This window comes from Polyodon spathula, chromosome 20, assembly GCF_017654505.1.
Source record: "Polyodon spathula isolate WHYD16114869_AA chromosome 20, ASM1765450v1, whole genome shotgun sequence".
In the NCBI taxonomy this organism is placed as follows: Eukaryota; Metazoa; Chordata; class Actinopteri; order Acipenseriformes; family Polyodontidae; genus Polyodon; species Polyodon spathula.
The window spans coordinates 18893192-18905601 of record NC_054553.1 but is presented as its reverse complement, the minus strand read 5'-3'; the positions used below and the strand labels follow the sequence as shown (position 1 = coordinate 18905601).

The 12410-nt window shown below is 38.7% G+C and overlaps 1 protein-coding gene across 1 annotated transcript; it reads right to left on the bottom strand.

Annotated features, from left to right (window-relative positions):
- Positions 1 to 657: 657 nt before the first annotated feature.
- Positions 658 to 11670, bottom strand: LOC121295818 (CD276 antigen-like). Its single transcript, XM_041220897.1, has 5 exons — positions 11604 to 11670; positions 7380 to 7480; positions 6646 to 6954; positions 5573 to 5875; positions 658 to 1693 (listed from the first exon to the last, which is right to left on the bottom strand). Exons 2-5 carry the CDS (start codon positions 7459 to 7461, stop codon positions 1548 to 1550), a joined length of 840 nt encoding a protein of 279 aa, XP_041076831.1. The 5' UTR covers positions 7462 to 7480; positions 11604 to 11670; the 3' UTR covers positions 658 to 1547.
- Between the last annotated feature and the right edge of the window lie 740 nt (positions 11671 to 12410).

Genomic DNA, 12410 nt, shown 5'->3' with positions numbered 1-12410 from the left:
GGCCAGCATTAACCCGGACATCAACACTCACTTTTCACATCGGAACTGTCTTTGCACCACGAGCACTTAATTCACGCACTGTAGGAACTGTGCCTGTTTGTGGTTTGTGTGGGTGAGGAAAGACGGGACTTTTTGGTTGTGGGTCAAAACCGTGGGATTACAAACAGGAGTGATACACAACGCTATACCACTTACATCATTATTATTGTTTGCAGGTTTTACCATAAGGCGCTGGACAGTATAATCATTAATAAACACCCTTGCACCTGTCAATCATGTCTGTGTGATTAATCCGCTCTGCACTGCAAACACCTCAACGTATTCACCACTTTGCCACAATAAGGTTATACTTGATTTGGCAAATGTGTGATTCCTAGAGATGTTTTATCAGTTGACTCATTCGGTATAAATACGTAACTTATTGATTCTCTTAAGTGTTTACATTGTGTATTATAGATGTGTCAAGGCTTTCCCTGATGGTTTGTTTTATTCCACCCCACCCTGGAACACTGACAAATCGCACCCAGATTCACAATACAACAATCCAACTACAATGAATAATAAAACAGTTTTAGATTGAAAATGTTAGTTTTTATTAGATTTAAAAACGTTACAAAAACAATCATGAATACAGATATTGACAATGGTAAAGCCATTGAAGTTAGTGCAGTGCAGGAACACGTGTCTATACAGAATACAAGAGCACAGCGCGCCCTCTACTGGATAAGATGGGCGTTTCCCTTTTACCTGAGTTTCAACAGGCTATCTATCATGCATGTCTGTGTTCTGAAGATCCCTTTGACTCTCATCCAGTGGAATTGAGCATGTTTTAACTGGCATGTGAAATGAAAGCAATGCAGAACTCTGCTACTTCTTCATTCAGAATGGAATGAGGTGCCACTTCCTCTCAAGAGTTTATCTAGTGTCTGAACTGGGCCTGCTATAGAACGGCACACCTTCCTTATTGCTTTTCTTTCCTCTGTATGTGGGAGCTCAATGAAGTTCCTAAAGCTTTAGTGGCTATCTATAGTGTATAAAACAAAGTCCCCTCTCTCAAGCTTTGATCGCACTTCTACAGAGTCTCTACCTCTTGCTGCAGTGTATTCCTTTTTATAATGTATTCCATAGGTGACACACCTCAGACTTGACTTATACATTGTAAAACAGACAGCAATTAGTTTAATTAGCACTGTCAGAAGTTTTTAACTATGATTTGTTTATTAAATTATAAATAAAAGATTTAAACAAGACTTAAACAATCACTGTGCAAACCCAGTCGAACTTCATTTATGTATCTATTTATATTTGTCTCTTATCAATTTGCATTTTAAAACAGATGAGAAAATGTAGAAAGACTAGGATGGGGATGTAATTGTTACCTCATTTACCCCAGGTCCCTCACTCACTAAATATCTTCAAATTGAAGAAGTTAAAGACAAAGGGACAGAATAGACACAGAAAGTGCCATTAATAAAAACAGTGTGTCACTCTACAATTACTGGGAATCAGCAACAGGCATGAGGCTCGATACATTGAGAGGGGGTTCTTCATATCATGTCATTGACATTGCTGGCTTTCTGATTTTTGTAGATTTTTCGTAGAACAAAACCTATGAAGAAAACCAGGAAGAGCACACAGGGGATCCACAGAACGCTCCGTCTTGGTCTATTTTCATCTGCCAGTGCTTTAGGACCTAGAGATACATGAACAACACAAAGATGAGATTATTGTACACACAGTATCCATACACCATAACTCCCTTCCAACCAGCACTGGGACACAGGACTACATGCACAGTAAACGGGGTGGGTATTTTCTGCTGACACTAACATGCTAGTCACACCACAGCCTATACAATACAATGAAACCATGTGATTGTGTGGCAGGATAGCTCATGGTGACGTCAGACCAGGAAGGATATGGACACAGACTGGTGAGTGAATCGTGCTGGCAGCAGCAGCAGCGCACTGACCCCTATGGGTTACAGCAGCCCCGATCTGTATAATCGGGACCTTTTTATTCCTGGTGCTCTGCTGTATCATGTCCACCTGCTGATTAGGAGCTAGCAGCTGGTAAACACACACACATGCTGCTTGTTCCTGCAACAAAACAGAGCAGGCAGGCTGCTACACACACCCGTATTTACAATAAACAATCACTAGAGCCCCCTCATTATGTACATGGCCCCAGCCCTGCTACACCCCTATAGGACCGTCTTTGGACACTCCTGATATAGATAGTACGAATATGGTATAAATATCTCTGCATAGTTAATCGGACATTTCTCAAATACATTCAAAGGGTATGGAAAAAAATGTAGGCTAGATAGTCACCAGTGCAGAAACATCATTGTTGTAATGAAGAAGAAAGTAATTCTGCACTGATAATATACAGATTTGTATATTATCATTATATTATATTTGAAGAGGGGATGAAAGTGTCTTGCATCTAAAATGAACCGATTACTGCTTAAATTAAACCACCAATTATGCTGCCATTTTACAGATTTAATTCATATTTTTTTTTTTATAACTGAGGTGGCTGTGGGTAGAGAAACAGGGCCTTGTGTCTCACAGAGGAATAGCCCAGCTGCAGGATTCAGTCTTGTGTCTCACAGAGGAATAGCCCAGCTGCAGGATTTAGTCTTGTGTCTCACAGAGGAATAGAACAGCTGCAGGTTTCAGTATTGTGTGTCTGCAGAGGAATAGCACAGCTGCAGGGTTCAGTATTGTGTCTCTGCAGAGGAATAGCACAGCTGCAGGATTCAGTCTTGTGTCTCTGCAGAGGAATAGCCCAGCTGCAGGATTCAGTCTTGTGTCTCACAGAGGAATAGCCCAGCTGCAGGGTCCAGTATTGTGTCTCACAGAGGAATAGCCCAGCTGCAGGGTTCAGTCTTGTGTCTCACAGAGGAATAGCCCAGCTGCAGGATTCAGTCTTGTGTCTCACAGAGGAATAGTACAGCTGCAGGTTTCAGTATTGTGTGTCTGCAGAGGAATAGCACAGCTGCAGGATTCAGTATTGTGTCTCTGCAGAGGAATAGCCCAGCTGCAGGGTTCAGTATTGTGTGTCTGCAGAGGAATAGCACAGCTGCAGGGTTCAGCCGCCACATGTCATATTTGTTGGTACTCCTTCCCGCGACATGGCAAATCTTTTACAAATCTGGTTTTCTATAACTAAGCAAACAATAAGCCAAAAGGAAAGCGATGAAATCAATAAATCACACAGAAAGTAATTATGAAAAAAATGAAGACGAACATTTAGAGTGGAGGCTTCATTATGACAGTGAAAAAAAAGTAACGTTCTGCCTTGTTTGGCATCAGTTTCCCACACTTGCAGATAAAACAACAGCTTTATCTGTTGTGAATTCAACATTTCGTTTACATCATATCCAGTCTCACAGTAAGATGCCCCGATGGATACCCAGATACGCGATTGAATTGTCTAACTTTTTGATTTGGGATCCGATGTGTTCAGGTCAAACATGCCGTTCACAATCTTTTCAGGACTTGCTGGTATCACTCAGCAAGACTGGTGCTAACGCTCCAAGAAGGATTTTTATTATTTAGCATTATGAATATTGTTTTAATAGTGTTTATTATTAGGACTTGGGATGGGAATTTTGAATAGTTTCCAATTAAAATACACAGGGTGTAACATTTTTGTGTATTCGATTACCCGAACTCTGGTCCCTTACGCTACCAAGAATAATAGGCAAATGCATGTGTACAAGCAGACAGCATAACAGTGTAAGCCGGTAAAGTTTAGCCGGGTTCACAAAGTGTTCAAACAATGTCCAAGATGAGGTTTCTTCATTCAATACCCTATTTCCTCCGGCACCTTTTTTCCTTTTGTTTAATGAATTAAAATACAGAACTCGGTGAGCAGCAACGTCACAGTGCGTATCTCTTCCAATTAAAGCAACAGTAGCATAATATTGCGCAAACCACCAAATAATAATTTTTGCTGTAAGGTATTCAGAATAAAATAATACCTATCATATAGAAACCTAAATATTCTACATCTGTTTAATTCTAACAAAATATATTTATAAAATAATCTTAATAGTGTAAATACTGTAACCTAGCCAAAATAATAGAAAATACATTCCAACATTACAATAGTTTAACATTACTAATTACAACTAGCCATCAAGTACACCAGATGAATCTAAGTCAAGTTACTTTGTTTATTCAGTAACCTGTAAATAATTCAAAACAAGGACACCTGTTGTACTTTTAAAGGTCAGTGCAAATGCTGATGTTACTCCATCCATTCACAGAAAGTCAACAGTAGATGTTTTACATTGAACTGCAGTCCAGAGTTAAAAAATAACTCCTTTCCAACTCCAAGTATCTTGCCTTTTCTTATTAGTCACTGCGTTGTTGTGCTTAACATTTAGTATGTCTTTATGTTCATCATAACGTTAAATTACCTTTCTAATGTCGATTATTTATTTTAGCACTTGCTATATACATTATTTTACTTCCATTCACACATTCAAAGTTCGCCACTGCCATGCTCCCGGAAGCTGTTTTACTACTGGCTAGCAACAGCTGCAGAAGCTGCTGTGTACAGTCATTACAGCCGAACTCATGCAGGGATCTGTTAACATTAGCTAAAAACAAGGCAATAATTACTGTAGAATATTGCTATTATAAGCATTGCATAATTAATTAGGTTCGTTACGTTTAACATGCAATACTGACACGTTTTAAGCGTCAGTATTAAAAAAAATAAAAGAAAGATGTGTTTTCTTCTACTAGTAGCTAATGTATAAGGTTTTTTTGTGTACTCGAATGTGTAATATGCTATTTGAATTTTTTTTATTTTATTTTTTTCTAATTATATATTTGACTACACTGACCCATCCCTAATTAGGATTATTATAATTCAGTTTAAGCGTTGCTGTGACCGTATGGTAACAGCCTGGTTGCGGGTTTGCTTGTGAAAAAATGAGTATCATTTGTACACATACATTTTCAAATCTTGCATACAGTATTTTCATTTTCTGACAAGCACACTAATGTGTGCATGTTTACTGGCTGAAGTAACGTATATTGAAAGGCTTCGTTTAACCACTTTCTTTTGAGACATGGGCTCTCTTTGCTTTCCATACACAGTTATAAACATACTGAAAATAAAAACCACCATGAAAAAATATATAAATATATTGGGCCAGATAAAAGACTAGCTCAGTGACCCAAGGGGCCAGTAGTTAAAAATCTAAATGTACAGCCCTGGTTATAATTAATACAGTAGCTAATGCTATTGTGTTTACAAATCTAACAGTTTTGTTGTAAATTGGGAAGTTTATGTTGAACAGAAAAAATAGCTCTTTTTAATTTAATCTGCCACATTTCTCTAATGAGAAACCTATGGCAAAGATTTTTTTAAGGATTTCCCTAAGGTAGGTGTTTTGAACTTCCCATCCTTGTGCATTGATAAACACAGAACTGAATAACGCTGTGTCTAGTGTCCCTAAGATCCTGCTCAACATATCCAATGAGAAGTGCAGCTCGCTGCTTGTCTCAGCCTCTCTTATCTAGTGACTCTATAATCCTGTTCAACATACCCAATGTGAAGTTCAGCTCTCTGTTTGTCTCAGCCTCTCCTTGCTGGTTGATCACAGAGCATCTGTGGGGCAGGGAGCTGGAGTTCAGAGTGATGGTTAACTCGCTGGTCAAGGTGAAGCGTTTGTTTGGTGCCTGTGTAAAGCTGAATTGGGCTCTACCACTTAAGTCACAGCCATTGTGATCAAACCAGTGAATCTGTGCCTCAGGGTACCCCTCTCCAGAGCTGCACCTCAAGATCACCTCCTCACCTTCCTGCAGGGTTTGTTCAGGAGTGAGGTGCACTGTGGGTTTGCTATAGTCAGCTGAATAAAAAATAGAAAAAATCTGTGTCATGCAGAAATCGAAACATTCACATGAGACATTAGCACACAGTGTTTAGACAAGCCTGCAAATAAGAAGTCACAACCTCAAATGTTCTCTGACATATGACAACAGCATGGCGGCAATAGCCTTGTAAAATCACTGGCAAAAAAAGGGTTAATTGTTCTTGACCTTTAACAAGAGAATCAGAGAACACCTTTGTTTCAAATATTAAGCCAGTATCTCAACCAGTCACAAGACCCCAACATGTCATCCATATTATGTCACTGAAAATATGAAGTTGCATTCTAAAATGCCTTATAAGATATCAGTAGTTGACTGAGGTGGCAATGCTGGGCTTGCTTATGTAACAGGGTGGAGGCCGTGCGCGGAGTGATGACCCCTCGCACCGCAGGCAAGCGCTTTAACCGCTATGCAAAATAGCTGGCTCGTCTGCATTTGTTGTTATAGGGCGTCTAATCTTATCTAATCTCACCAACGGGGCAGAATCCGTAGTGCAGAACACAACACTGCCCCTACACTTAATAACATCTGGGAGTCAGCTAATTTGATCTAAAACACATTTTTTAAAAGGAAAACATTTCAACTGTAACAGAAGCACTGCATGGCTCTCCTTATTGTTCTCAGCTAAAGCCTAATAGACCCCAAAACACACAAGGAGAAATCCACAAAGCCATTTACTATCATGTGTCAGTGGCACCAGTTGTTCTGAAAGAAGAAAAAACAAAACTTGATAAAAATGTAATCTTACCCTTTACTTTCAGAGTGATCTGTGCATCCCCATTCCCCCCATCGGAAGACACAACACATTTGTAGATCCCCTCGTCTGTGATTTGGGTGTCTTTCACCAGCAGGGACACATCTCTATCAATATTATTCCATTCCTTTTTAAGTTGGAACCTCGGAGTTGAACTCAGTAGGTTGCTGTGTGATCCCACTTTTTTCCACAGAATATTTTCAATGGTCAGATTCTTGCTTTGAGATTGTAGAATGCATCGCAGCTCAGTCACCTCACTGATTCGCCCAGTGCTTTCAGCAGTGCAGTTCACAGAGAACAAGTCTAGAAGATAAACATGTATACTCTATTAAAATAAGAAGAACCCTGATCCACATTACCACAACACAACCTGCTCCTTATTCCCACAACGTCCCTGTGTGTCTGTCTCTACATGTTATATGTATGGAATCTAGACAACTGCTTGTCCACTTCGGATGAAACTTGGTAAGGATCTTGTTTGGAAAGCGAATGAGAGGATCAGACACAGAAGTGGGTATAGAAGCCTATACGCATATCGCATTCAGTTGTTATACTGTATATTTAGAACCAAATGCATCCATCAGTATCTGGAGATAATATGAAAGCACCTGTCAGTAAAAATCAGAAATGAAAGTGCTGAAATGTGTGTGCTTGTTAGCTGGACCAAGTCATCCTACAAGTCGTTAAATAAGAAAGAAACAATAGCAATAAAATATTGCAAAACTCACTGTTACTAGCCACTGCCAGGGGAGACAAGCACGATGAACACAGCCCTGCAATGAGCCAGGCCCTGTAACATGATGATGTCATCCTCAGGGATCATTTACACCTGAACAAGAAAAACAGGACATTACTGAGCTTGTAGTAAACTGCTGGCCACTTGTGATCTATCTAAATGAGCAGTTATACAAATACCTTTTCCACAGACCGAACCCTGACATATATCTCAGTCAGTCTAGATCTAGCAAAACTGTAATATACTGTAATGCATTACCACCAGATCTCTGTGTAAATCAATCATCATGCAGTATACACGGTATACTGCACTTGACATTTCTAGCAATCAAATTTGCAAGCTAGAAAAATAGCTATATCATGGTAGTTAGAGTCTAGTCATACCTGATGACCAGTCTGCCTTTATGTATTTTTTAATTTTTTTAATAAATAATTTCTGTTCCAAAAATGCCCGTTTATGACGGTTAGAATTATTTTAGAGTCATTGTGTCATGGCAAATTTGGCCACCACCCCCCAAAAGAAAAGAAAATATTAACATACGTTAGAAACTATGGGACAATCGGTTGTGTCTCGGTAAAAAAGAGACGAAATGAGTCACAATGTACTCGTTTGGTTTGGGTTTTTCAACGTTACTAATGGCTACGACTAAATATGCAATGTTTATTCATACAAGCACGCATATGTGTGGTTGAATTAAGCGATAGAGCCCGTTGATGCGGGCTCTACCGTGTGGTAGATGACCACGACTTTAGTTATGCTTCCCGAGCCGTTGTCAAGGGTGCTAATGAAAGTCAAGTTCATGTACCACATGGTACAGCCCGCATCGAGAGGGCTTGATCGCTATTAGAAAACGACTTATTTCTTTATTTTCTCATTGAAAAAAAAACTTTAAACCCTATATTTACTATAACTTCTGATATTTTGCCAGGTAACATTCCGCTGAGGAAAATAGTACCTAACATAATTAGAATTGAAAAAAGACATACATGTAGAGAAAAACATATTTTTGTTATTTTTAATTTTTTTATTATTGCTAACATATTTATGTATTTATTTATTTATTGAGGTCTTACTCTTTTTTATTATAATTGATCTGGACATTTAATTGATCAAGTACAATTTTTGAATGTTCCGTGTAGTTTTAAGTCTGACTCGAAACTTGTTGTTGGAGGCGGGACGTTGTTCAAGACGGCAGGGAGAGGATTGGCTAGTGAGGAAAGAACTGAAACAGGGTTGGCAGTTTAACTGTCTGGTTTTGATGGAGGGTGTTGTTTGGATCCAGCCGATGACAGAATTGTGGACCAGTCGTGTCTTCCCTGTTGATTTGCTGTCTAGTAGCTGCGAACTCAGCTTTCATTACGGTGTCCTGTCACAGACATAATTTTGTTTGTCTCTAGACCAGCGTCAGAAAGTATGTTTAGTAGTTTTTTTATTTTTTTTTATGTTATCAGATTAGTTGTAGAATGTTATAGAAAAGGCCAGTATTTATGCGCGGACTGGTTTTAAAATGTAATTCAAAGTTAAGCACTTCAACGTTCCAGCGGGCATCTATGCAGAATAGAAGCCCGCTAGATCCGGAAGCTGATTGGCTGTTCGCACTCAATAGTTTTCTAATGTCACGTACAACTGGACAGTTTGGCAGTTTAAATTCGCAGATTTGCTACCTTGGTAGATTTTGATGGTTTTTGAATTGGCGTGTATCACGTAGCACTTTCACAAAGAAATCCCACACGTTTTTGTATTTCTGCTTTTAATTTAAAAATATTCAAATACATGTTTACTTAAAGAAATGTATCTGTTAAAAGTAACTTGTTGCATCTACAATGTCACTGCAGCAAGTTGGAAAACAACAATGAAGGCCTTCTAAAAATGACTTATAATATTTATCGTTCTTATATGGCCCTAAATTTTAAGAGATCAGAAAGGATTACTAACTGCAGTACACTTTAACGATAGGCATTTGCCAACTCACGTTTAAAACTTATCTATGGCTCACTAACATAACACGGTGGAATGATCAGTTTAATTTAGGAATTATTTGTAGTAAGAGTATCGCACGTGTGAAAACTTAAACAATAAAGCCGAAACTAAAACGCTTTAAATTTAAAACTGGTGAACAGACTAGCAAGCACTGGCAAAATCAACTTTTTTATATACAGTGCAGAACTAATTTATTTTAACACATTGTTTAGGGACTTTGCGATGCCTGCACGGTGGACAGTAGGATCTACACGTATCGACAATAACAATCCAAAGCAAATTTACACCACTGTTACAGATTTTATAACAAGTCTGGCATAAACAATGTTGGCTGCTACTTAATTAGCCCCTTGCTTAAAAACAAACAAACAAACAAACAAAACTGCTTAACCTAGAAAATAACCTTCCTAAGGTACCACAGTAGCAGGTGCAGTTTAAATCCATTGATGGAAATGTCCGGTCTGCTTTAATTTTTTAAAGCAAATTAGCTTCATCACTCACTGCCATTCTCATATTCATTTTGACAGCTGACACATTCATTCCCTTGTCCAGCTCACGCTTCTTTAACCTGTGCTGCAGACCACCAGTCTGTCAGAGGGCGGGCTCGCACACTGTATGCCAGGTCAAACCCTGACAGGTGGCAACCCTAATACAAACTGAGTTTGCGCTTTTCATGTTTACTTCATGCAAAAGCATTTATACACTTTATTTTCATCCGAGCCTATCAGCTTGTGTCAGGGTGCAGGATTTCAAACGTTCCGCATTTGGTGAAGAAGAGAAATGAAAGGAATGTATCATTTTAGACTGCTGAGCCCTGACACTACAACTGCGCTATCGCGCACTCAATAATAACATGAACATGGACTTTCATCTTTAGAAAGGGTTCTCATAGTAAAAACATAGCAAAGCGTGGTAAAGCATAGGTAAGCACTGTAAACACCTGAGCCATATGGTAAGCATTTTAAAAAAGCACAAAACCATGGCAAACTAGGGTAAATGTGTAGTATTTATGGGAAAACTATCGGACAACTGCTAAATTACTGCACACTTTTAGTGTAGTAGACTTCAATAAGGGTAAAAGGCACACTTGCATCATGGAGATGCATCTTTTGTACAGAATGCATGTCAGTGGTTCTGTTGCATGATAAATGAAGCGAAGGACAGCCCCTTCACACAGTAGTGTGTGCTATGTGTGGCAGGTGTTGCTGGCAGAGTCTTGTCTCGGCGCTTTATGGCTGGTGTATCTAATCCACTGCATTGGAAAAAACTGAAACTGTTCTCTTGAGGATTTCAACACCTACACTCACAAACACTTGTTCCATTGTTAACACGGCGGGTCATCATGATAATGAGATAGTGGCAGCTCTGTGAAACACACGATACTATACTGATAACACGTCGGGTCACCATGGTAATTATTGAGAGACTGACAGCTCTGTGAAACACGGATACTATACTGATAACACGTCGGGTCACAAACAAGGTAATGAGAGAGTGGCAGCTCTGTGAAACATACGATACTATACTGATAACACTCCGGGTCACCATGGTAATTATTGAGAGACTGACAGCTCTGTGAAACACGGATACTATACTGATAACACGTCGGGTCACAAACAAGGTAATGAGAGAGTGGCAGCTCTGTGAAACATAGATACTATACTGTTAACACTCCGGGTCACCATGGTAATTATTGAGAGACTGACAGCTCTGTGAAACACGGATACTATACTGGACTGATTCCTTGACAAAAGTTTATGCTCCAGTTTGTACACGATTCTATTAATATTATATCGACATTTCATAAACAACATTAATGTTCATTGCATCCCTTCAATATCATGCCGTACATTATTTGTTCTATGTCCATTATATTGAGATTGTAGCTCGTAACTTACTTTCGCTAACTGCGCACTAGCTGCGTGAAGCAGGTGTAAAAACGTCCAGCAAAAAATCAAGTCTGTTACTGTCCGCTTCAGCAACAAATACTAAATAAATACATGAAAACCACAGCCTTGCCATAACGTTCTTCCAGTGAGTGTTATATTCACGTGCATTCCGAACCCTTTAAACGCTGCTTTACTGGTGTTACGGTCTCTCTTGAAGTATTTGATCAAAGTTAACCTTTTAATCTTACAATTAATAATGCACTAGTATTGTGTTGCCTGGCTATTACTCGATGAAACCCCAGTCACATTTGAAAATTATGAAAATATAAACTCGTACTGCAGCCTACCTTTCTTTTTTTTTAAATCACACACTAGTCTGAGCGATGTGTGCTGAAATCTGTCCGCAGCTACCAGTACAAAAAAAACGTTCTTTTTGTCAGTATTATTGGCATATGATCCCGTGCTTTCACTTTCACTGTGACTGTTGTGTATTTTGGGATAAGAAATTAGAAACTAGAGTCGTGCAATATTCCTGCGGCTAGGGGGAATTTTTTTAGGGGGGGGGGGGATTTAGGGGGAAGCCGTTTATTAAATTAAACACATTCCTAGATTTCATTAACTACTTGTACTGCTGTTGTTTGGACTGGTGGTTATATATCAATCAATCAATCTTTATTTTATATAGCGCCTTTCTTAGTGGACCACCATCACAAAGTGTTTTACAAGATGCAGTAACAAGAAAATCCATTATACTTTAAATACAGGGAAATGCATAATACATGATACACAATAATAATAATAATAATAATAATAATAATAATAATAATAATAATAATAATAACAATAATAATAATAATGCATTAAATACAGTGGAAAGTGCATAACACATGATATAAGCATAATACATGAAATAGTATATTAAATACAGTGGAAAGCAGTGGCACTGGAACATTTTTTAAAGTGGGGCTGCTGAAAGCCATTGAACAAAACTAACCTCTGTATATAATGGAAGAAGCCATGCAAAGCCAGCGCCCCATGGTGAAAAGTGCATAATATATTATAGCAACATAATACATGAAATAGTAATAGCAACACAGCAGCTAATAGCAGATATCAGGCTTAAAGAGCATGGAAAGCAAAAGAGAACAAGTGGG